Raw genomic sequence first — 21,984 nt, forward strand, 5'->3', positions numbered from 1 at the left:
TTAACAAGTGACGATGTTTGATTTTTATAAAAAATTATAATATAAAAGATTATAAAACTGTTAGTGAGGTGTTTACTAGTGAGAGTTGTGCAAGATCATTATATAGCTGTAACATTTTATTATTTTTTTATAATATTGAATGCCAGTCTCATTAGCAAGTAAAGTAAGAAGTTATAAGCAATGTAAAATCGATGCAGAGTTCGATATTTACTAAAGTGTTCTTTTGATACTTTTCTCGTGATTCAGAATAAAAATGTATTGATTAGTGCTGCTCCCTTTTAAACGTACAAAACTCGGAAAAGAAACATTTTATTATTGTTCAATTACGATAATTTAGAACTTTGTCAAATTTTCAATGAAATTTCAAGCAATTATGACAAAGAGATAAAGAATAGAAAAAGCGGTTGATTGTAAACCGATAGATTTCCGTATATGGTTGCGGAAAAAATAAAATAAAACGAGGAACCCCTATCTATAATAAGTCACCCCGGCAACCCACGCAGCCACCTGTGCAGTATACACGCGCATAAGGAAAAACAAAAACAGAGAGAGAGAGAGAGAGAGAGAGAGAGAGAGAGAGAGAGAGAGAGAGAGAGAGAGAAAGAGAGAGAGAGAGAGAGCGAGGGAGAGAGAGAGAGAGCAGAAACGGCGGCGCTAAGAAACGGTCGTGGAGTACAACGACTAGCGCCACGATGCGGCCTCTCTGAAAATAACGTAATAGCAGTGCGGATGCTGATGCTGACATGGCGGCGTCGAAAGAGTGTTGCAGCAGAGGGACAGCGATTATTACCACGATGTAAAGTTTTCTTAATGCAAGTACATATCCTCGAAATAATCTCGCGATTAAGTGACTTCCACAGACGAGGTTAGCCGTAGCTTCATCGGATTTTCATATGCTCTGAACGGTAAGATAATTTTTTTAATCATTGTCGGTGAAAAATTGCGTTGCATGCGGTGCAATGTTATTGTCGGCTTTCTTTCCTTACTTTCCCGAGTAGTATGTCATTTTAATGATGATAGACATTTGCGGCTTCGTGGTTTTCACAATTACGCGGTTGTTATAGTTCACTTATTAATTATGAGTTTTTAAGATGAAGACCGAGGCGTGTTTTCATGATGCGGAGGGGGAAATTTAAAATATTTCCAGCCAATTGATTATTTCGTTAATATATGTATAAAATTGCACGAAAGGGTAAGCCACGTCTCGTCGTTAGTTAATGTTTTAATTATCTTAGAAGTTTATTATGCAATTTCTACCACAGACGACAAACCCATGAACAGTCTATTTATTTATAATTTATTTAATCTATTTATATAAATCATAAGGTTATTTTTCGTTCAATCTGTCAAAATCATAATAATATAATTGTCAATTATTGAACTGGTATAATAATACCGTATATCCGAATAGCTCATTCTTCGTGTACTTGACGTGCGAAGTGTCAACGTAGAACACGTGTACAAAGCAAAGTTTTTTCTCGCGGTTATTTTTTTTTACAGCAACGACTTCAAATAAAATGGAAATGCACTCCGAGTAAATGGCATTATTTTTTGAATACTCTTGCCAAATTTAATGTAGCCACCAGCTTGCCGTGCGATAATATAATAATAATAATAAATAAGATAATAATAATAATTTTCTGCGCTATAATAAATCTGACAATTAGGGTAATATGTACAGCCTAAAAAATCACATTTCGAGCGGCATTCGTGTTCGCGGCTGTCGATAAATTTTCTTTTCGCCGTTACAGATTCTTCGATCGGCTACATTTCCGACGCTTTTTGTTTTTGAGATTGACACTTTATTCATTGATAGAGGTAGAAATTCTTTGCGGCAATAAACAGTTATAATCCAATTATTTTTATTTGCTCTACTAGTCAGTTGAAATTGATTACAAAATCTAGTGAAAGTTATCTAATAGTATTACGATACGTGCGACTTAAGTAGCCCATTATCGCACGGCGTGATATTAGCGCCCGAGCACAGACGAGCGATAATCACGTTGTACAACGATGGGATACGCAAGTCACAAGTATCGTACAACATTTTATAATACTGCCGATCTTAAATCAGTACATACGGTTCGTCCATCCGCGACTTGAGATGGGTCAGTTTTGCACCGTGAGGTTAGGGCACGTGCGTGAGCTCTCCTGAGCCATCCGTGCTGCTGATTTACGTTACAGAAAACGAGAGACGAGCGTGTACTCAACACGACTAGCCAATAGGTATGTGATCTACCTTGTGTATTATTGTTATCTCGTTAGTCATAGCTGCAAGATTCAAGTTATAAGAAAACCCGTTATCCGGGAATTATAATTTGTTTCCATTTTTCCATTCCACGATAGCGCCGATTTTATTATGAAGTTTTTTTGATAAAAGAATGGCCCCCGCAGAATGTTTGGAAACAAAGTAATAAAATTGAAGGTTATATACAAATTTTTATAACTTGAAAACGCTTCAATTGTTTTATTACCTCACTGATATTATGTATACATACCGAATAGCAACGTATCAAACTCTTATGAATGGTCATTGAGTGAAAGGATACGTGACAGCTCGCCTTTTAGTGAAAGCCGGAACAACTTGTAACTTAGCATTATCGGCTTTTCTGTTTCTGTGAAAGCTTGTACGTATCCTTAGCATGACGTAATACAACATTTCGGTTACCGACAGTAGACTGAAACCCATGAACAGTCCTAATAGCCCTCCTGTATTAGCTAAATTGAAATATTTGTTAAATGAACAATTTTGTTCGTCCAATTTCAGAAACACTTACAGAGTAGTTCTGCAAATCCGTAAAGCTCGTTTTTCGTGTACTTCATGTACGACGTATCCACGTAAAACAGGTGCACGATAGCAATGTTTTTTCTGAAAAATCGTGTAGTGAGCGATCGCATTGAACGGCATGCGTCTTTTGAATAATGACATTTACTCGTAGTAGGCTGGATTGTTTTTGAAAAACTCATCTTCAACCTCGAAAGTAGCCACCAGCATGCTCTGCGATATCTCCGTGCTGTAATTAATCTCGAAACAGCCTGGGTAACATTTGCAACTGAGACTGATGGAAAAGAAAAAAACAGATCCACGTAGGACAAGAAGGGCAAGAGTTTTTTGCAACTGTACTAATTAAATAGACAATAATTACACAGTGTAGTTGTAAATGTTGTGATTCTCCTCGTCGTCGTCCAGTTTGTCGTTCATAACTTTCTTTGCGAAAGTGGTGCACTGATCCTCGGCTTTTCCGCACAGCTTCGTGCTGGCTTCGGCTGCCGTGCAACACGCAAGCGCAAATTAATTTCAAGCCCTTGATAATATTTGATCTCTTCCGGGAGTTCTCACCCGGCATGTAATACTGCACGCAACCGCACAGCTGAAGGGTGAAGTTAGTCTCGCACTCGCGTTGACAGTTACGCTGAGTGTAAGTCCTGTAATACCGCAGCTTCTTCTCGTGTAAGAAGTAGCATTGACGAATTTTCGGCGCTATCTTCGTAATGGCACTGTCGGCGTCGGTAATGTGAGGGGTTATGATTACCCGCGTCTCCTTGCCAGGCGACAGGGTGAAGCCGTAATCGCTAATCTGTGGTGACTCCACTGGACTGTGCAACAGCATCTGTCGACGATCACGCGATCCAACCAAATTTTTCCCCCGGCTTTTTTCATGACATTCTCGAAGGAAAAAAGAAAACAATGAAAAAAAGAACCTTGAATCCAACGCTTGCCGTCGATGAACAATAGTACTCGCCAATGTCGACGTCTAACGCCAAAGTTAGACCATGACTGACACCACTCCCACGTCCACGCCACGGTATCGCCATGGCTGGGTCGGTTTTCTTGAACATGTACTCAGGATTCCAATCGACGTGCTTGTCAGAAGCCCACGAGATGTCTAATCCATCCCATTTGCGTCTACAATGGATCATTGAATTTTGGAGACGTTTGATTTCCACATTGACAACGATTGGCGCGTACCCCTTTCTGAGTATTCTCTTGACAGAATTGAAATTGCAGCATAGACCTTCGTCCGTGTAGACGGGATTAAACAGATCTGTGCAATTCGTCACGTTCGAGTTCCATTTGCAGAAGTACAGCATGTCCGAGCAGCTTTGCGATGCCTGTGTGCATACATTTTCACGTTGTAGATTGCCGTGGCAAGCCCAGAAAATACGAGAAGCCCACCACCACCTTTCGCAAAAAATCAAGGAAATAGCCGGACTTGCTGGCTTCTTTTTTCACGCTCTCCGAGACGAGGCCCGCGTCGCTCTTCCTGTCGCAAATGTCGTCAAGTAAGAATTGCTGCAGCTCGTCTCCTCTGAACAACGTACTGCGGCATTATCGAGCGCGTACGGTATCGGCGAGAGCAGCTCCACTTACCCCCGGCTTATTTCGTCGGCCACGGTTTTCTTGGCGTTGTTCATGTTGCAGATGGTGAGCGCAGGAAACGGGATCTGATCGATTGTCACGCTCACGGAGCTGCGCGATATGATGATTGGCGTCGTGGTGAACTTGAAGTACAGATGCCAGATGAAAAATGCCGCTCCGCAGAGCGCGAGCACCACTGAAAGCATCCAAAAGCTCCTGAGAACGAAAGAGACGTTAGACTCCAGTTGCAATGACGATTGCGATCAAGCGAAGCCGTCCTAATAAATAATAACAATTTACCTTTCGAATTTCGGAAGAGTCGTATCGCCTACGTATTTTAAGCCGTGGATAGTGCAGTGATCACAGTAATCTTTGAAAGTTCCTCTATCCGCTGGTTTCGTAAACGCATCGTTACAATTTTTCCTGCTGCAATCGACGTATTAAATTTGAATTTTACCATTCGAAAACCCATTGCAATTGGAAAGAAATCGTCTTACTCGTTGCCGAAAGATTGACTCGTTATCAAGTTCTTGCGAACGGCATTACCGTTGTACATGTTGCTGTAGTTGGCCACGTCTAGATGCGACTGCGGATGTTGCAATTTGACGCGTTGGTACTATACACCAAATAAGATCGATGAAGAACCGTCGTAACAACGTAAGTTAACAGATAAACAAAAGTCGCACCTCGTGCTGCGCATAACCCGACGAGTTAATCTGGATGTTCTCGTACGACAAACCGACGGATCTTTTTCTCGTCGAACTGTCTGATTTGTTATTAGGCCTATGCATGTTGGAATGACATCGATGCCAAATCGCCTCTTCGTTCATAATTGCTTCAGCTCCCGAGTAACCTCGTTTCTCCGACTAAACAAAGCATCAACGTGGCATTGATCATTACATTAAAAATAGCGTTGTGTTACTCGAGAAAATTAATTTCGAAAAGACATCATCGGTATCAGTGTTTCAAAGAACTAATAATTGGATACTACGATAGTTAACAGGTCGGAATTATTTATTTGCTTAACTTATAACAAAAGAATCATATACCTCGTAATATCCAGTCGATTGTGCTTTTTATTCCTCGTTTTATCTTATTTTATCATTTGCTTTAACTATAGCGAATTTCGGAAAGTTAAAAAAAATGTTTTTTTTAATAAAATAGAGATAACAGACTAAAACTCACAAACGAAGTAAAGTAATTCCTTGTAATAGCTGGTCTTCCACGTAACCAACGCGAATAACGTTTCCCGAGTAATGAATTATATCTAATATATGCACTTGATCGTGGTGGTGATAATGGTTGCGCTCGCCAGGACTGTGTTTTTCCGTTGCCACTTTTCACCCGCACGCTGTTTTGTACACGTCGGTCTATATTTACATTTTTTTTTAATGGGCACGCTGTCAATTACCGAGCTGCCGTCGGGTCAATTTTTCTTCATAATTCTTAACGATGACATTGTATCAACTTACAACTGAAATATGCGCCTAACTAAAAAGGCCTCGTCCGACTAATATTGACCTGCACTACTTAGTCGCTTGTTGAGCCCCTTACGCACTCGATTTCCGCTTGGATTTTTCCAGATCGAAATGTCGCGTCCGGTTTCGGGGGAAAACGAAACATTGCCAAAAGCTTGCCGGCGCGGACTGCAGGGTCGTCGGCGATAATTTTTTCACGCTGGCCGATTAACATCGAGAAATTCGCGCGCGCGTGCGTTCGCTGACACAGGCGAATGTATACGCGATATCGCTTCCAACGTATGTTTGCTCTGTGCTAACAGCGCCACTTCTCACTTTATGTTCTTGCCTTAGTGAATGTTTTGTTTACGGAACGTTCATGTAAGGTTAACGCTCATGGGGAAATTACAATCAACACGAAATGCAATTATTCGGAATATTTTCACTTTTGACTTTCTTTTTTATTTCTGTAATCATCTCAAATTAATTTACATTCAATCGCTAGCATTGGATTGGCGTTGTAAATTTGATTTATTTCCTTCGTAATTATTCATGATACAGAACTCGGAATACATAAAATATCAGTCACATCATTGATAAACTGAAACAAGAATAATCAGCAAGCTCGGGACAACTGTTTGTCAGGTTAACCGACCGTATTGAATTCGCCGCAAATACGTGTACATTATATATTATTATTATAATACGTACGTTTTTTGATATTTTTGCCATTGGACAATAAATAAGCCTGACAATTATTGAATTATTTATTTATTTGGCTGAAACTTGTTAAGCAAACGGGTAAACAATTTTTAGCCTTTTAATGAGCCTTTGTAAGTCTTTCTGTTTTCTCATGTTACGCGCAACCTTCCACAGGTTGTCCGTCACCGACAACAAACTGAATCCCACAAACGGAGTCAGCAATCCTTCCATATTCGCTGAAACCATCAGCCCATCGACAAGAAAAGAGTTCCCAATCGAAACATTTAAATCCACTTGCAGAAGAGTAAAACACGTGCACGATTGCAATGTTTTTCCTGAGAAACAGACGAAACAAGGATCTTTTCACGCTTCAATGAAAATATACTCACTCGTGGTACGTCGGATTCTTCTCGAAATATTTATGCTCCGCCTCGAACATAGACACGAGAACGCTCTTTGATATTTCGGTGCTGTAGCCAATTTCGTAACAGTCTGGATAGCAGGCTGCATCCATGTCTAGCGAAATATTGGAAAAATTAGCGCCGTCATGTCGATCGACAATGCCATTGATAGGGATAAGTTTACAGGAATTTACGATGAAGCAGTATCATTCTGCTAATCGTCATCGTCCTCGAAATTGTCGTAAATCTGCCTCCTCGTTTCGTGAACGCGCTCGTCGTGCGTTTGTTCGCACACATGCATGTCGACTATAACCCTATCAAACAAACGGATCGCGTGAATTTCGCGTTTCCCTTGCTTAGTGCGTAACTTTTTAACGTTAACCCATCATCCGGCATACGGTACCGCGCAATCGTACCATTTCAGCGTATAGTCGGCCTCGTACTCAAGTTGCCAGTTACGCTGCGCGCAGGACCTGTATTAGCGCAATCACCTCCCGTGATCCCGCTAACAAAGCGAACGCGTACTCGCGCATCCGCGAAGCTTCCACCTGGCTGTGTAGCAACATCTGCCCACGGAAAAAGCTCACAAGGCTGTGCTGGACGGTGAACCGCTCGTTGGCAGTTTCCAAACAGTACTCGACAACGTCGATGTCCAACGTCAAAGTTAAGCCGTTAAGGGATCGCCGCGACTAAACCGTTTTTCCTGAAGATGTACTCGAGAGTCCGATCAACACGGTCATACAAAGCTTAAGTAACATTCAGACAAAGCCAATCGCGATTTAATTGAATTGTCGAGTGATTTTTTTAGTCGAGAGCGATTGAGAGGACAGTCGTACGGGATTACCAACATATTTGTTTCGCAGAGTTGAAGTTATAAAACGGATTGATTATGTCTGTGCAGGCCGTGTCGTTCCCGTCCCAAATCAATGAAATCGTGAATAAAAAATAGATCTTATGTTCGATACTCAGATAAGCATATCTCGCGCGTGTGTAGTTGCGACCTCGGCGTAATTGTTGCCAACAACTTTTTTCGAAATAGGCTTTCTTTGTTTCCTTGCTCAAATCATCATCAGTCAATTTGTAGAGAGAGAGTATCGCGCAAACAACGAAGCCCTTAATTGTTTCTGCCTGTAAATAATTTCTTTTCAATGTTGCAGCTGAGAAAAATGTCGAGGAGAGGAAGGAAGCGCAAAATGGCAGTGGAAGACAAAGCCACTTGCGAGTGGGAGAAGGATAAGATCCTTCCGGAGAATCTCAGAGATGAAATGGAAGCTATGTGGGAGGTATGCGAATCATTTAAGGTTCATGAAAATGAAAATTTTTGCCATAGCTACGTGACAGTTGCGTTTATTTTTTAGATACCGCAGATATATCACTTCTTGCAATTAACCAAAGAGGCGCTCAACATTTCACATTTATCAATGTACGAAGTAGAGCGGATGCTGCTTATGCCCAAAGCCTCCAAGCAATTGGCGCACATAATGACGTCTTTGTTAAGGTAACATGTCGTCGTCGTTGCGTAATTTCACGTTAAAATAAGAATTGTAGACTGAGTTTATCATTGTTTATCTAGCTCACCTTCTATCGCGAAAGCCAAATCGCAAAGAGTACCTCCGATGCCTTACGAGTTTTGGACCAATATTTTAATATACAAGCTGAGAAGTTGGTTTAAGATGTATCAAACGAAGCATGAAGATTCAATTAAAGTAATTCAATTGCTTTTTTATCTCGTATCTGATTGATGCTTTCAAATAAAAGTTAATTGACAGGAAAAATGCTTTATTCCATAGGTTTTTGAGGCATTAGGAATCGAACCGGAATTCTGGTCAATTTTTCCTGGCGCTGATAAAATTGAAGGTATGGAGTTTCATGACTTTACCTTCAAACAGAGAGTCTGGCTTTTGAAAACTATTTGCGACACTGCCATGGTAAAACATCAATTTCGATGTACATTAGGTAAACATAATCTGACAGATAAAACATTGTATTCTTAAATGATTCAGCATTCGAGAAAAACAATACAGGATGAAATAGCGAAGCAGCCATGGGAGAGTCAATGTGAGACTGTTTTAGGCATCGATAGGTACGGAGCGCGTTACGTTTACTTCCCACAGTTTCTACATAATGACCTTAGGGTTTATAGACACTGTGTCGACAATTCAGTGTTGTCAACTGTTAGGGTAATAAAATTATGCGTGTTTTTTATATACTACGCTTTAATCGTTTTTAAGTCATTTAATCTAAAAGTAATTTTATTTTTTCAGCCACGAATTGTAGAAGTTAAACCAAAGATAGAACCAATAGTTATAAAAGAGGAGCCGAAGGCTGTACCTCGCATGGTAGTTCGTCGAAAGAGAAGAAAGTCTCGTTGGAGCAACGGTTCGTTACCACCAAAGCAAAAGGCCAAGAAAAAAGTCGATTTATCGTTTACTGATTCAGCCGATTCTAATTCCAATTCGATAGACACTTGTTTCTCCAGAAGTTCGAAAAATTCCGAAGTAGAAAGTACAAAATCCAGTGGGTACGAGACTATGGTCTCCGGGGAAATTGTAGTTGAAGAAAGTGAGAAGGATACGAGTGGAAAGGATATCGAGGTAGAAGAAAAGGAATATGAAGGGCATGATGATTCAAAGGATATTGGATCAGAGGAAAGTTTTATAGATATTGTAGGGTTAGACAGTTCAAATGATATTGTTTTGGAAAAAGAAAACTTAAAAGATATTGAAACGATTGATAACTGTAGTGATCAAAGCAACGAGGTTTGTTTTCATAATAAATTTTTATTTCCATTAAAAAAGTAGTTTGTATTATTAATAGGTTCATGTTTCACAGATACAGTCGACAGTGGACGATATAACGTTCAACAAAGAATGTACTTCGTTTATATCAGATGAAGTATCAACAAATTCAAAAACTGACGACGAAAAGCTTGAGGAAATGAACGTTTTGAAAGTGACGGAAAAGTCCGAAGAAGCATGTTCAAACCTAACTAAGGATGTAAATATATCCAAATCGGATGATGAAAAATTGTCTGAAAGTAAAAACTGTGATACTTTAATTAATGATGAATGCGTGAATGAGAATACTAGTCTTGGCAAATCGACGAATACAAAAGAGAAAGAAGAGAATGAACAGTCTCATGACGATGACTCTGCAACAAGACGCAGTGCACGAATAAAACACTTTACGGAGATCAAAATGGAAGTTGAAGATGCCGAGACAGCCTTGAATGTGTCAGAAAGCGAAGAGTTATGTTCGATTGATTTAAGAGATAAGATTTGTAGAGTTTCGTCGCCTGAGTTAGAGGTAAGTAACGCGCGTATGTTTAATATGCTAATAATTACTGCAAGTTAAAAATATTAATAAATTTACAGATGGACGAATCAAATTATTGTGAGAAAGACTGGAGCGTGTATGACTTCAATAAATTACTGTGTGACCTAAGTGTCTCGAATTTTCAGCTCGTTGCGGATAGTTTAGATAGCCTTAAGGATTTGACTGACTATGTTATTTCTGATAAGACTGTTCCGGATTTCATAACGGAGAAAGATGTAAGTATTGTTTATCTCAGCGATGACATTCATAAATAGCAATTAATTTTTTTTTCTATTTTTGTTTGTAGTATTTTACTAGACCTGCTTGCGAAGATAAGCTCCTAAAACGAATGAAAGTACTACTAGCATCTTTAGAAAACGTTGATAGTATTCTAAAAGAATCAACGAAAAAGGCCAGAAATAAGCTTCAACGAGAATGGAACAACTTTGAAAATGGGTAATTATTCTTGCATTTTGCATGCATTTATCAATCGTGCAATCATTCTTATCTATACTTATTTTAGTTGTATACTTCCATTTTCTAAAGTAGTGTTTAGTAAACTAGTTTATGTATTAGTATTCTATTGGTAGCAGTAATGTACTATAAATTAGAATTTATACGCACGAAGTGAAATCTTCTATATCTTATTTAGATTATCAGTAAAGTAGTAATCATCCACAAAATCAATCATCCTTCATTCTCCTTAATTATATAAGCTCCAAACCTCATGACCACCACCTACCAATCTGTAAAAATCAGTTCTTTCAATGGTGTCTCAGGCATAGTTATAAAAGCATCCCACTAACTCATACTCCCATCTATATTTATACAAGAAATATCGCATGTATTGTTGCATCTCTAGGTGTTGGTAATTTAATAGTAGAAAAATACAATAAAAGTCGCATGAACTGGTCAATAAAAAAAAAACTTTTGTAACGATGCCTGCAACCATCGAACGGTTATTTTTACTGGTTGTTCCGTAGCGTGGTTGACGAGGAAACGGAAGCTGGAGCTGACCGCTGGCTGGTCAATTCACAGGGCTGTGCCTTCCCGTCTGTCGCGACGTTATCGCATTCTTCCGTATCCGGAACTCGTGAGTCGACGGCGGCAGACGAGGTCGCAGGCGATACAGATACTACTCAAACGACGACCGATCAAACGGCAAAAGTTAAGGATCAAGGATGTCAGGGAAAGAAAGGTATCGGCCAAGGTACCATTAAAAAGAAAAAAGAAGAGGGTGACAAAAGAAGACGCGAAGCCGATGAAGATAAGAAAGATGATGACGGAGGAGGTACGTATTGTACATATTATTGGTTCTAGAAAATAAATGTATGTGAAACTAAAAAAAAGCAATTATTTTTTGTCGCGAACAGAACCCGAACAGGCAAGCAGGCGAGTGTTGCGCGCCCGTGGCATCAGCTCGTACACAGAGCAGTTGTTCTCCGACGACGAAGAAAGCGAAGAGGACCAGCTGGACGGGTGGGCCGACATTGAGGCAATCTACGCGACTCCCAGCACACAGGCCGATACATCCACTTCTGACACTACTGCGAAAGCCCAAGATTCGGGAGACGATACCGAAGAAGAGGACTCGGACAAAGAATGGATTCTACCTAGCTCTCGTCAGAGGAGAAATAAGCGTCCCTGTAAGTTGCGAAACGGCAAGCTCGTAAAATTTCAATAATAAACGCAATCGACGTGTTCTATTTTTTATTTACAGCGGCAAATCGACGTTTAAAAACATTCCACCAAAAACTCAGCAACATCAAGTCAGACAAAGATAATGCCGTCCAAGCGACATCACTCAACAAAGAGAAGGAAACTAAACCAGTACCAACAATGCGATCTTCGACACCAAGTAAAACTCCTTCAAGTCAACCAAGTCCAGCCGAGACACCGGAAGAAATTCAGACACCCGCAGTAGAAACTCCAGAAGTAAAAGCAGAAAAACCATTAACACAACAGCCGCAACAAGAAACGAACCTTCATTCAGTATTAGATATTAAGGACGAAGGTCCGATCTATGACGGCAGTCAACAGCCGAACCTACTGGTAGTGACTACAGGTCACGCAAATTATGTGGTTATGCAGCAACAGAATACGTCTGTGACAGCTGTGATGCAGCCAAGCCCATTTATTCAACCGACTGCATTTGTTTCTCCCACAGTGGTAGCGCAACCACAAAGTTATTACGTACAAACGGGACAACCACAAAACTATATCGTTCAGAATCATCCAGGTCTTATTGCCACTGCTCCACGTCCAACGTTCATTACCACGACGAATCCTCAGTTAATTTACCAATCGAATCAGCAGCCTATGCAATACGTTCAATATGTCGCGGCACCTCAGCAACAAATTGCACAATCATCTCCGCTTTCATCTCAACCGAGGATCATCAATACGATGACCCTCACACCTCCACGGCAAATTTCTGGTGTTAGAATGAGAGCACCGGGTAATATTACTGCCAACAGAATGCCTACATTAGGTAGACCACCTTTCCCACATCCGAATGGGGCTGTTATTAGAAGCGCACCCTTGGCGCTGAATGTGCTCAGACCTGGACAGAGGTCTGCACAACTGAGAGGTGGTACGAGGCGCCAGGTGAGAATTGATGCGCTATTTGGGAAAATTTATTTGCAGATTTCATCGGATTATTTATAATTTACATTTTTGATCAGGTTACTCCGAGAATGCAGATACCGAATAAAACATGTAATGCCTCGACAAACACGCCAAAGTCAACGTCGCTCATTGTTCTGAGCGACAGTGATGATGAGATCGAGATGATAATTCCAAACAAATCCGCTACTCCGAGCAAACCTCCATCACTCATCAGTCCTATCAAACCTAAACCTCCGGTAAACCTACAAAAACCTGCTCTTCCACCAGAATTAGTGCAACGTATGAGCGAAGGTAACATCTCCATCAGTCCGGTTAAACCATCTGTGCAACCAGCTCCTGCACAAAACACTCAACTTGTCGTCGTTGTGAACGAGACTGGTAGTCATTACGCTCTTGCACTGCCAAACGGAAGTAAATTGATACTCACGCCTGAGCAGGTTGCACAAATTCGAGCGTCGAATGGCGGGAAGTTGGTATTATGAAGCTTCGAGGACGGCTATGTGTGGCCGGTTATGATTCTGAACTGAGATACATCGCGTCATTGTATATATTACTGCATGAACAAGTGACTTAATTTTTAATGACTATTTAGAAAAAAAATTAATTTTGCTTTTCAGTTCTTCGTTGATAATGTGTTCACGAAAATTAATTATGTTTAGGAATTCAACATTTTCATTTCTAAAATCTCATAAGAATATAATATTGATACTAAAGATTAGTATTTTAACAAATTAAATTTATTTTTCATAGTAAATTAACGAATGATCATTTTTTTAAATGTTTTATTTGGCACATTTCAACGATTTCTTTGGGATTGCAATATTTGTATATTGTTATATAAAAAAAGAACACAACTATTATTTTCGTAATATTTGTGGCTGCAATAGAAGATTTTCAGCTGAAAAATATTGTGATTAGTATATCCTACGTAAGTAATAATATTTTAATGTATAAAGCATGTGACTATATTTAGGGTAGACTGTATAAAATCTCTTCTCTTAGCGATGTTCTTATCTTTTTTGCGAGGAGTGAATTTAAGTAGGATATTAATAGTTTACTATTGTTGAGAGTTTATTACGATTAGTGGGTTCATTTATTTTTCTTCGTTCCTAAGCCGCAATTAAGTATGTACTTCCGGATGTTTTACATGCAATAGTTTTTACAACTCAACTGATTAATTTTTTTGTTTACAAAACGTAATCAGAAGATAGATATTATTTCAATGCTTAGTTAATATACACAAAGCTCAATTAAACTTTTAATAAGAATGAATGAATTGTAAAGCCTTCAAGCTTACCCTCCTACAAAGTAACAAATAAAATGTATGTATGTTACACGAATGTTTATATAAAAATACTTGTTTATTTGCATAAATGTATATTAATATAAAAAGTATCATGTGGAGGAAAGAGCATTTTCGGTTGACTTAAAAATAAGAATATCGCGCGTTGCACTAATTCGTGCAGTTAACTGATCGCTGTGTTCGTTAATTCGGTTACTTTGTACTTTCTGTTTCTTATACTAAAGTTTCACAGATGCCATTGACTATATGTTAATAAGCGTGGAGGTAGTTGATGAAGCGTTTCATAGTTTCAAAATTGAAAGCTAGCATGACGATCAGACTGAATTTTTCTTTGTCGTCTTCAGTGGAAAGTCTTTGTCGACCGATGCGAATTTTACTAATCGCGTGCTGTTGTACGGGATATTGCTGCCGGGAGGATGAAGTCTCATCTGAAACAAGATTTTATAAAAGCAATTAGCAATGTAAGTTGCAAGACATAAGCGATTTATTATTTAAAAAGACCTTTTTTGTCTACTTAAAAATGTGTAATTACATACCTATTATTTCATATTTTCTCATAATATTGGATTTAATTCGAAGTAAAAAGCAGTAATTCAAAAATAGTATATAACTTTTGGAATTGTTATTGTAGTTTCTAAAAAGACTCGGCGATACGTAGACAACATAAGAATTAAAAAAACGGACAATGAAACGAATTATGAAAAGATTAATGCTTTACTTTATATCGCCGTCACTTAAACGCCTCTTGAATGTTTTCGATGATTTGTACTAGGTTTTTTAACATTTTAGTTTAAGCTGTCTTTAGTAACAGGTGGCAAGCAACTAAGGCTTAATCTTAGCAATCTAGAATCTTGAAAATTGACAAAGTTTTACTGGAGCTGTTCATCGATCCAACGCCAACGTCCTTTTTATGAATAAGAAGACTGAGTGTTTATATCTTCGACGCAATTTTCATAACTGATAACGTAGTTTTGTACTGTATGGATTATTAACATTGTTAAAAAGCTCCAGGATTAGTGTAGTGTTAAAGTTTGAAGAATTGTAAAAAGAAAGCACGATGAAACTTTCATGTACATTACTATGAAAAATATTCAATTTTATTGACTCCTTTCTTCTTTCACTGTAACATAGTACTTTTACAGATAATCACTTACATAGTTTCGATTTGTAGGTGTTTAACCGGCGATAACGAGAATCTAACGCAAAGGAATTCGGTTGTCCCACTTATTTAGCCTTTCTAACTTAATACTTAACGCGCTGTAAAGTTCGGTTTTGGAAAATCTGTTATTTACAAAAAAGAAAAAAAATAAGAAAAAAAGAACAGAAAAAACAACAACAAAAATGTAAAATTCGTTGGCTTCAATTTCGACTAATTAATTCTAACGACGTTAATGCACCAATCGCCGTCGATTCTCAGCAATCTTATCTTCCAGCTCGGAAATAAAATCGCGAAAATAATACACGAGGAAAGACTAAAAAAGATACTCGTCATCGGTACGCTCGAAAGAAAGCGAAATACTGAAAGAGATAGGTGCGTAAGATGAGAACACAGTGTGTGAATAATATACAAAGAAAATCGCAAGTGTGTAATCCATTAATTTGGGCGATTAATGCGATGTAGTTAACAAGCTAATCAGAAGCGCGTCCAGCTGAGTCATCCTACTTGTCGGTGTACTCGTTGTCCAACGGCACTTGCTGATCGCTGTCCGCGTTCCTCAGTCGTTTCTGCAATGGAGAAATTAACCGGACAATGCCAACACCTTTCGCTCGATTATCGTATCGGTCAATGCACGACTGCTTCTGCGCCTCGATCGATTTTAATTGCGTGCGGTGGTTAATTTTGAAAAACTTGGGCTTTCATGTCATAAAATGCGGTCGAAAGTAAGTTTTCGCGATTGCAGGCAAGAGGCGGAGATTAGCAGTACTTTGCGCAATTAAGACGTTATGCCGGTTGCGACTACAGCCACGTAGCTCTTCCGACAAACCAAGCAAGCCTTACCATGATCCTGTACTTCTCCTTGCAGGCGTAGTCGCTCTCGTCGACGTCGTTGTAGCAGTCGCTCTTGTAGTCCTTGGGAATGGGTCCGCCCTCAAACTGACAAAGTCGCGACAGCGGCTTGGCCTTGACAATCATCTTGTCGAAGCCCGTGGGCTTGTGCACCGGACAGTAGAACACGTCCGGGGTGTTCTTGTCGAAGACGATGCTTTTGCGCAGCATGTCCCCGGCATCCGCGGTCAGCAGCAGTGCCTGCGAACATTGACGCGAGAGGTCAGTGAACGTCAGCGAGCTCGTTCCCAAAATCCAATTGGCAGCCAGATCGCGGAGAGCTTCAAAGATTTCGCGGTCAATCGCGTGTGCGCGAAGCGAGCGGCGCGCTTCCATGTCGAAGAAAGTCGGTGCTCGTTCGCGCGATTACCGTCGGCAGAAGGATCGCGATGAGAAATCTCTTGCATACGTTGCCAGTGAAATTGCACACGTTCTCAGCGCATCCATCTACATCTGGGTTCGTTCGCGCAGTGGATGATTGGCGTGAAAGTGACTAGCCATCACGTGGAATAATGACTTACCGCAAGGACGACCGCCAAGCCGACGAAATAGTAGCCTCCTGCAACACAGACCAGCGAAATTAGCTGATTCGTCGTCGAAGACGAGCATCGACGCTCTCGCGACTCGGTTCCTCGTGCTCTGCGACTGGTCCCAGTGCGCCACCGATAGGCCCGTCTCCTGTTTCTCGTCTGCGTGTCACAGAGACGCCTATCCCCGAAAAACGAGCACCGCCTTGCGCGAACGAAATTGGAACGGATACCGCGCGCCGAGGAGGCAGGGGAGGAGAGGAGGCGCCGATTATCGTATCAAGCGGCGATGACAATTTCCTCGGCGGCGCATCCTCCAATTGGCGGCCTTCATTCGAGAAACGGCGCGGGAGAAATTATCGCTCGCGTTCAATTCAGACCGACGATTGTTCGGGACGCTTTGTGCAAACGCACGAGGGCGCGATAATCGAGAACGAGCCGAGGGTGCGATTGTAACGACTACGCGAAGGATCATTGCGTCTCGCGCGCGATCAAACGATCGCGATCGCTCGGTGCCTCGCGCGACTGGTCGCCGGTGACGGGGAAACCTTCGCTCTCACGGCTGCCCCCGCGCCGTGGACGAATATCCGCGCGCGCGCGCGCCACCGCGGTTCGCACCTTCGAAAATTGGAGAACGACTGGTCGTTGCGCAATCGCCGATCCGATGCCGAAAGGAGGCGTGCGCGCGTGCCTCTCGATCGCCCGTGGATCGCTGCGTCACATATGTAAATCCCGTGTTACGCTCGACGGTGCGCGAGACGCTGGCATTCCAAGCGGACGCGCAGCCGTCACCGAGCCCGAAGCTGAGCGACGGTTTTACGGGCAGCGCAGCGTCGCGAGCGCACCAAAGTCGGGTTTTCGATCGCATGCGCGCAAGAGAAGCGGCCAGGCGAGAGGAATGCACGACAACTTACTCATGGTCCTGCTCCGGTTCACGTTGGCTGTTAGCTGGACGCCGTCCGCCGCTCGACTGAACCGACGTGCCTCTCTCTCTCTCTCTCTCTCTCTCTCTCTCTCTCTCTCTCTCTCTCTCTCTCTCTCTCTCTCTCTCTCGTTCACTCTTTCTCGCTCTTTCTTCTCCGCGAGCGGTACTTTGCTGGCCGTGTCTGTGCGGCGGATGTGCGCGCCGCGCGCCAGTGTGAGAGATCAAGGAGAACGTTCCGTGAGCCTGTATGCGTACACGAGTGGGTGCCTCGTGGTACGCAGCTCTTTTGTGTAGATTGTGTTATCCCCTCCGTTCGAGATAATGGCACTTTCAGGTGCTGGTGATTGTTACCAGCGCTGGAAGCAGCCTAATCTACGTTCGTTGCATTGCATGCGCTGCCGTTGGCGAGAGCAAATGTAGCTAAAGAATCCGCAGCGATTGATTTCGGAGGTGCGAACACCGAGAGTATGTCTTGCAAAGTTCAAGCCCGGAGAATTATCGTAAAGAGAGTAAGATGAGATCTAAAATACAAGATGATTATATTATGCACTTTCTTCGTCTAGTCGTTAACGCAAAACTATTAGAACATTCGTAGTCAATTAAACAAAATCTTTTTATCTTTCGCAATTTATTACACTTTTTCCTCTGCATTTACATATTGCATTTACTCCCGTGATCTATCAAATCCACTACTGCGATAATTTCTCCTTCTTAAATTTGAAGCCACTTGACGAGAGAAATTCTATTAAACAAACTCACAATTGTGAAATAGGGCCAATTTGAGCCATTTATTTTTCCGTGACCGTCCAATTTAGTGAGAAACGTTATATCCGTCCACCCAGGCGTCGAACTCTTTTTGACGCCTGCAGATGGCCGATCGGCAATTGTTCTAACGACAGTAATGACAGTACATACTAGTAAAAAGGCATTGAAATGGAAGTGGATCGCTTCGTTGTCGAAGCGATTAATCATTGAAGATGCAAATAAGGCGATGCTTTGCTGCGACTATAGGCCTATACACTTATAAACTTGGCAAGGAAATGCCGCAAAGAAGCGAGGCTAAGTGCCGATTTTTCGATCGTCAACGCGGAGAAACACGAATGGGTGGGCGGCGCGGCGACCTCGATCGCACCTTATTCAGTCGTTTCGCGCTCGGACAATATGCTCGCACCGCGTATATATATGCGCGTGATCTCTCACCAAGCAGCAAAATGCCGTTTCGCAAGAGGTGTATGCGCGTGCTCTCGCGATCCACATCACTTTCTACTCTTTACAACTCTTTTGGAACTATAATCGTTCGAAATCCGCGCTCTTTATGTTTGACTTTGAGTGATATTTTTGTCTTATACGGATGTTTGAATTGTATATGTTGATTAAATATGCTTAAGTAAATATATGTATAAAAAAATAGATATATTTTTAATTTATATTTTGCTTTGGCGCTAAGGTAGAACGGAAAGTTTCAATAGTGTCCACAATGTTTTGATGCAATGCAATCATTGTTCAATTTCGAATTATATGCACGAATGAAATATATTATGACATGTCTATTTTCTTTAAACTAATAAACTAAGATGGTCGTAGGAATTATCATTTACATAGCATATATTTTAACAACCTATTAATGTCATTTCTTTACCACAGATAAGGTTAGATGAAACTTAATTGATTGTACGTAACTTGTTTGTTTTATTTTATGCTGGTGATAAGATTAGTTTGCATGGTAACGTATATTTTATTTTTACTCCTATATAAAACGGGGTATGTTTGATTGTATTTAGCCACTCATACCAGCTTTCAAAGCTTGCCAAAGTCGAAGTTGTCGTTTTCATAATTTTTTTTAATCATACTTGAAAAGTAAAATAAATTTTCAATTATTAATTTTTCAGTTATATCTATATACCTTACTAATATTTTTTTTTGATAGGCAAGTACTTTCGTTGGTAGCACATTGCACAAGTAAGGCAATCGTGATAAGAAATAGCGGACGACCTTGCAATGTATAAAAATAAGAAGGGCAGTGTGAAAGTTGAAAATAATTCAGAAGCCAGTTGATTATAAATTATTTTGTGAATTTCTTTTTCATTATTTAATGAAATTAATCATCTTATATAGAGTCCATATTCGGTTAATTTTAAACAATCAGATAAAATCTATAATGGTTGTCTGAGAAATTTAGAAAAATAATAAAAGATTATAATTGATGAGACTAATCAAACAATAGATTACCAACATTTATCTCACATTATTATGTCTATTTTATACATTACAAATTAATGTTCAAAAACTTAAATACACCCTAACGTAATCGTTATCTCGTAAAATATTTACAACGTCAAAAATAAATTTCGCAAAAATTATCATGAAATTATATTCTCCTGGTTCGTTGACCCATGAGCTTCGTCAGCTTGACTATCTTCTTTATTTTCGACGTTTTCCTGTTCTTCTTTTGTCTCCTTCTTCTCTACTTCCTCCTCTTCCTCTTCCTCTGACTCACTTTCGGACGGCGGGAAATCTGGCATTGCTGAAATAACAAGAAAAGCCATTGAACATCTCGCCCAAGGCGAACACAAAACAAACTTGTCAACATACCTAATCGGTCTTCTCTTTCCTGTCTTGTCTTTACCAGGAACTTGTCTTGTGCGGCGATGATCTCCTCGCTGTTTGTACAAGCTGCGTAATTTGCTAATAAATCCGCGTTGAGTTCAAGAAACGAATGTCCCCAAGAAAACTTTCCTAGATACAAGTCGGCCTCCTCTGGAAAACCGGTGATTATTAGAGTCGCGGCAATGGCTTCTACGCAGCTAAGTTGGCAAGGTTTCCCATAGTTAATGGGATTTGCAGCAACAAGGAACGGTAATAGTCGTGGATGTGGAGTTTTCATTCGATTGAATGGAGTGTTGTCCAGTCGCGCCCAACTACAATCCACTACTGCACAGCCATTTTCTAGAATTATTTCTTTGTCTTGAGGACTCACACACTGCGAAAATAAAAAAATATTCAATCGTGATGAACAAATTACGTAAAATGAGGCTTCAATAACTGATGATATACCAACCTTTGTACCCACAGGAGTTAAGACTAGGCCAGGAAACCGTGCACCAAGTCTCAGGGTTTTTATTAAATTATGCCTTGCGAGTTTTCTACCAGAGCATTTCTTAGGATCACATTGCTTCAAATCCCACATTGCCACTGGGAAAGTCAATGGCCATTCTTCTTCCTGTTCTAAAATTAAAGTAACATTTCTTTTATAAAAGGAATGTGTATGATACAATAACAAATGTATTCTAAATCAGAAACTTACCAGATTCTGATTTGTCAGATTTGTCTCTCTCTTGTCGATACTTCTCTTCCTTCCCAACAACACGTCTCTTACGCCAATTGGACAATCTATTTTTATTCTTGCCTTTTGATGACATTGTGTGTATATATGTAGTTGAGTTCTAAAATTGTATTGCACCAAATTATGCTACTCCTAGATACAATCCTTCTCAATTGCTGTACACTCTAAGGCTAACTGCCTTTCTAATTTGAAGGTTACCCTTGCTGAATGCTCCAAAAGTTTATTTGGTGTCACACACTGTTCTTCTGCCTAATTCGTCTTGTTGATTTCCTTTCGTAAACATGCTGTCGATAAGACTTTTACCTCATTATTGTTTCCTAAGTGTTGTGCTTATAGTTTTACATGTTACGTGATTCAAAGCACATAACAATCGCGAGAAATTTGATTTTTCGTAGGTGACACCACAACGATCGACCTGAAATGATAATCAAAGCTTGAAAAACGTTTTATTTTAATAAATAGTTTGAAATGATTAGTTTATAAGAAAAAAATTGTGATGCCAATTTTGAGGTTATAAATATAGATTAATACAGATTGAACAGTGAATATTTAACACCGAAAGCAATACAGAATTTTTTCATAAACAAATTCGTAAAACAATATACATAGGAATGAAATCTTATACTTTGGTACATCGTAATTAATGTTAATGATACTTACACAATAAATAGAATGGAAAACTGTTTCTTTTCTCGTGGAGCTCAGCGTATTCAAATAGATATGTATACATCATACATATGTACATATATAAATACATATATAACGTACTAAACGACTTTGAGTAATAACAACCGTAAAAATAAAACACTTTTTATTTTTACTTGGTAATTCCTAAATTCTATACATTTACGTGAAGTTTATAATAAAAATAAGAGCTTTCGTTATCCATATATATCTTCTTCAATTATTTCATTCAATTAATTCTCAAACTCATTTGTTCATTAAAAACATTTTTTTAAGCATGAATATTTGTTAA

General features: G+C 40.0%; 4 protein-coding genes across 4 annotated transcripts; 1 reads left to right on the forward strand and 3 right to left on the reverse strand.

Annotated features, from left to right (window-relative positions):
* The first annotated feature begins 744 nt into the window (after window positions 1–744).
* Window positions 745–15,091, forward strand: LOC131667042 (uncharacterized). The gene is made up of 14 exons (XM_058940213.1): window positions 745–905; window positions 8,078–8,203; window positions 8,279–8,418; window positions 8,494–8,626; window positions 8,711–8,848; window positions 8,924–9,100; window positions 9,185–9,679; window positions 9,753–10,226; window positions 10,295–10,471; window positions 10,543–10,691; window positions 11,219–11,526; window positions 11,609–11,881; window positions 11,956–12,842; window positions 12,920–15,091. The coding sequence occupies exons 2-14, from the start codon at window positions 8,087–8,089 to the stop codon at window positions 13,343–13,345; spliced, it is 3,894 nt and encodes a 1,297-aa protein (XP_058796196.1). The 5' UTR covers window positions 745–905; window positions 8,078–8,086; the 3' UTR covers window positions 13,346–15,091.
* On the reverse strand, window positions 2,254–5,672 carry LOC131666988 (pickpocket protein 28-like). The gene is made up of 14 exons (XM_058940138.1): window positions 5,546–5,672; window positions 5,047–5,226; window positions 4,858–4,976; window positions 4,661–4,786; window positions 4,373–4,576; window positions 4,184–4,322; window positions 3,971–4,113; window positions 3,703–3,907; window positions 3,341–3,611; window positions 3,147–3,267; window positions 2,934–3,059; window positions 2,778–2,869; window positions 2,499–2,718; window positions 2,254–2,271 (listed from the first exon to the last, which is right to left on the reverse strand). Exons 2-13 carry the CDS (start codon window positions 5,188–5,190, stop codon window positions 2,531–2,533), a joined length of 1,878 nt encoding a protein of 625 aa, XP_058796121.1. The 5' UTR covers window positions 5,191–5,226; window positions 5,546–5,672; the 3' UTR covers window positions 2,254–2,271; window positions 2,499–2,530.
* Window positions 15,092–15,276: 185 nt separating the features above from the next.
* LOC131667046 (uncharacterized) lies at window positions 15,277–17,764 on the reverse strand. Its single transcript, XM_058940223.1, has 4 exons — window positions 17,655–17,764; window positions 16,735–16,772; window positions 16,166–16,414; window positions 15,277–15,891 (listed from the first exon to the last, which is right to left on the reverse strand). The coding sequence occupies exons 1-4, from the start codon at window positions 17,656–17,658 to the stop codon at window positions 15,826–15,828; spliced, it is 357 nt and encodes a 118-aa protein (XP_058796206.1). The 5' UTR covers window positions 17,659–17,764; the 3' UTR covers window positions 15,277–15,825.
* A 1,973-nt stretch (window positions 17,765–19,737) lies between these two features.
* On the reverse strand, window positions 19,738–21,728 carry LOC131667044 (18S rRNA aminocarboxypropyltransferase). Its single transcript, XM_058940220.1, has 5 exons — window positions 21,669–21,728; window positions 20,970–21,423; window positions 20,724–20,890; window positions 20,258–20,645; window positions 19,738–20,189 (listed from the first exon to the last, which is right to left on the reverse strand). The coding sequence occupies exons 2-5, from the start codon at window positions 21,082–21,084 to the stop codon at window positions 20,026–20,028; spliced, it is 834 nt and encodes a 277-aa protein (XP_058796203.1). The 5' UTR covers window positions 21,085–21,423; window positions 21,669–21,728; the 3' UTR covers window positions 19,738–20,025.
* Between the last annotated feature and the right edge of the window lie 256 nt (window positions 21,729–21,984).

This window comes from Phymastichus coffea, unplaced genomic scaffold (assembly GCF_024137745.1).
Source record: "Phymastichus coffea isolate CEN01 unplaced genomic scaffold, Cenicafe_Pcof_1.1 PCOF00062, whole genome shotgun sequence".
Taxonomy (NCBI): Eukaryota; Metazoa; Arthropoda; class Insecta; order Hymenoptera; family Eulophidae; genus Phymastichus; species Phymastichus coffea.

Excerpts from the sequence above, each read along its gene's own strand:
- LOC131666988 (XM_058940138.1), bottom strand. The coding sequence starts at position 5,190 with ATGAACGAAGAGGCGATTTGGCATCGATGTCATTCCAACATGCATAGG. Across the intron at positions 4,977-5,046 it reads CGGGTTATGCGCAGCACGAG|TACCAACGCGTCAAATTGCA; the intron begins GTGCGACTTTTG and ends TTTGGTGTATAG. Across the intron at positions 2,719-2,777 it reads CGGATTTGCAGAACTACTCT|CTAATACAGGAGGGCTATTA; the intron begins GTAAGTGTTTCT and ends ATTTCAATTTAG.
- LOC131667042 (XM_058940213.1), top strand. The coding sequence starts at position 8,087 with ATGTCGAGGAGAGGAAGGAAGCGCAAAATGGCAGTGGAAGACAAAGCC. Across the intron at positions 8,849-8,923 it reads CTATTTGCGACACTGCCATG|CATTCGAGAAAAACAATACA; the intron begins GTAAAACATCAA and ends TAAATGATTCAG. Across the intron at positions 10,472-10,542 it reads ATTTCATAACGGAGAAAGAT|TATTTTACTAGACCTGCTTG; the intron begins GTAAGTATTGTT and ends TTTTGTTTGTAG.
- LOC131667046 (XM_058940223.1), bottom strand. Across the intron at positions 16,415-16,734 it reads GCTTGGCGGTCGTCCTTGCG|GCACTGCTGCTGACCGCGGA; the intron begins GTAAGTCATTAT and ends CAATGTTCGCAG. Across the intron at positions 15,892-16,165 it reads AGGAGAAGTACAGGATCATG|AAACGACTGAGGAACGCGGA; the intron begins GTAAGGCTTGCT and ends TCTCCATTGCAG.
- LOC131667044 (XM_058940220.1), bottom strand. The coding sequence starts at position 21,084 with ATGTCATCAAAAGGCAAGAATAAAAATAGATTGTCCAATTGGCGTAAG. Across the intron at positions 20,891-20,969 it reads ATCTGACAAATCAGAATCTG|AACAGGAAGAAGAATGGCCA; the intron begins GTAAGTTTCTGA and ends CTTTAATTTTAG. Across the intron at positions 20,646-20,723 it reads TAACTCCTGTGGGTACAAAG|TGTGTGAGTCCTCAAGACAA; the intron begins GTTGGTATATCA and ends TTATTTTCGCAG.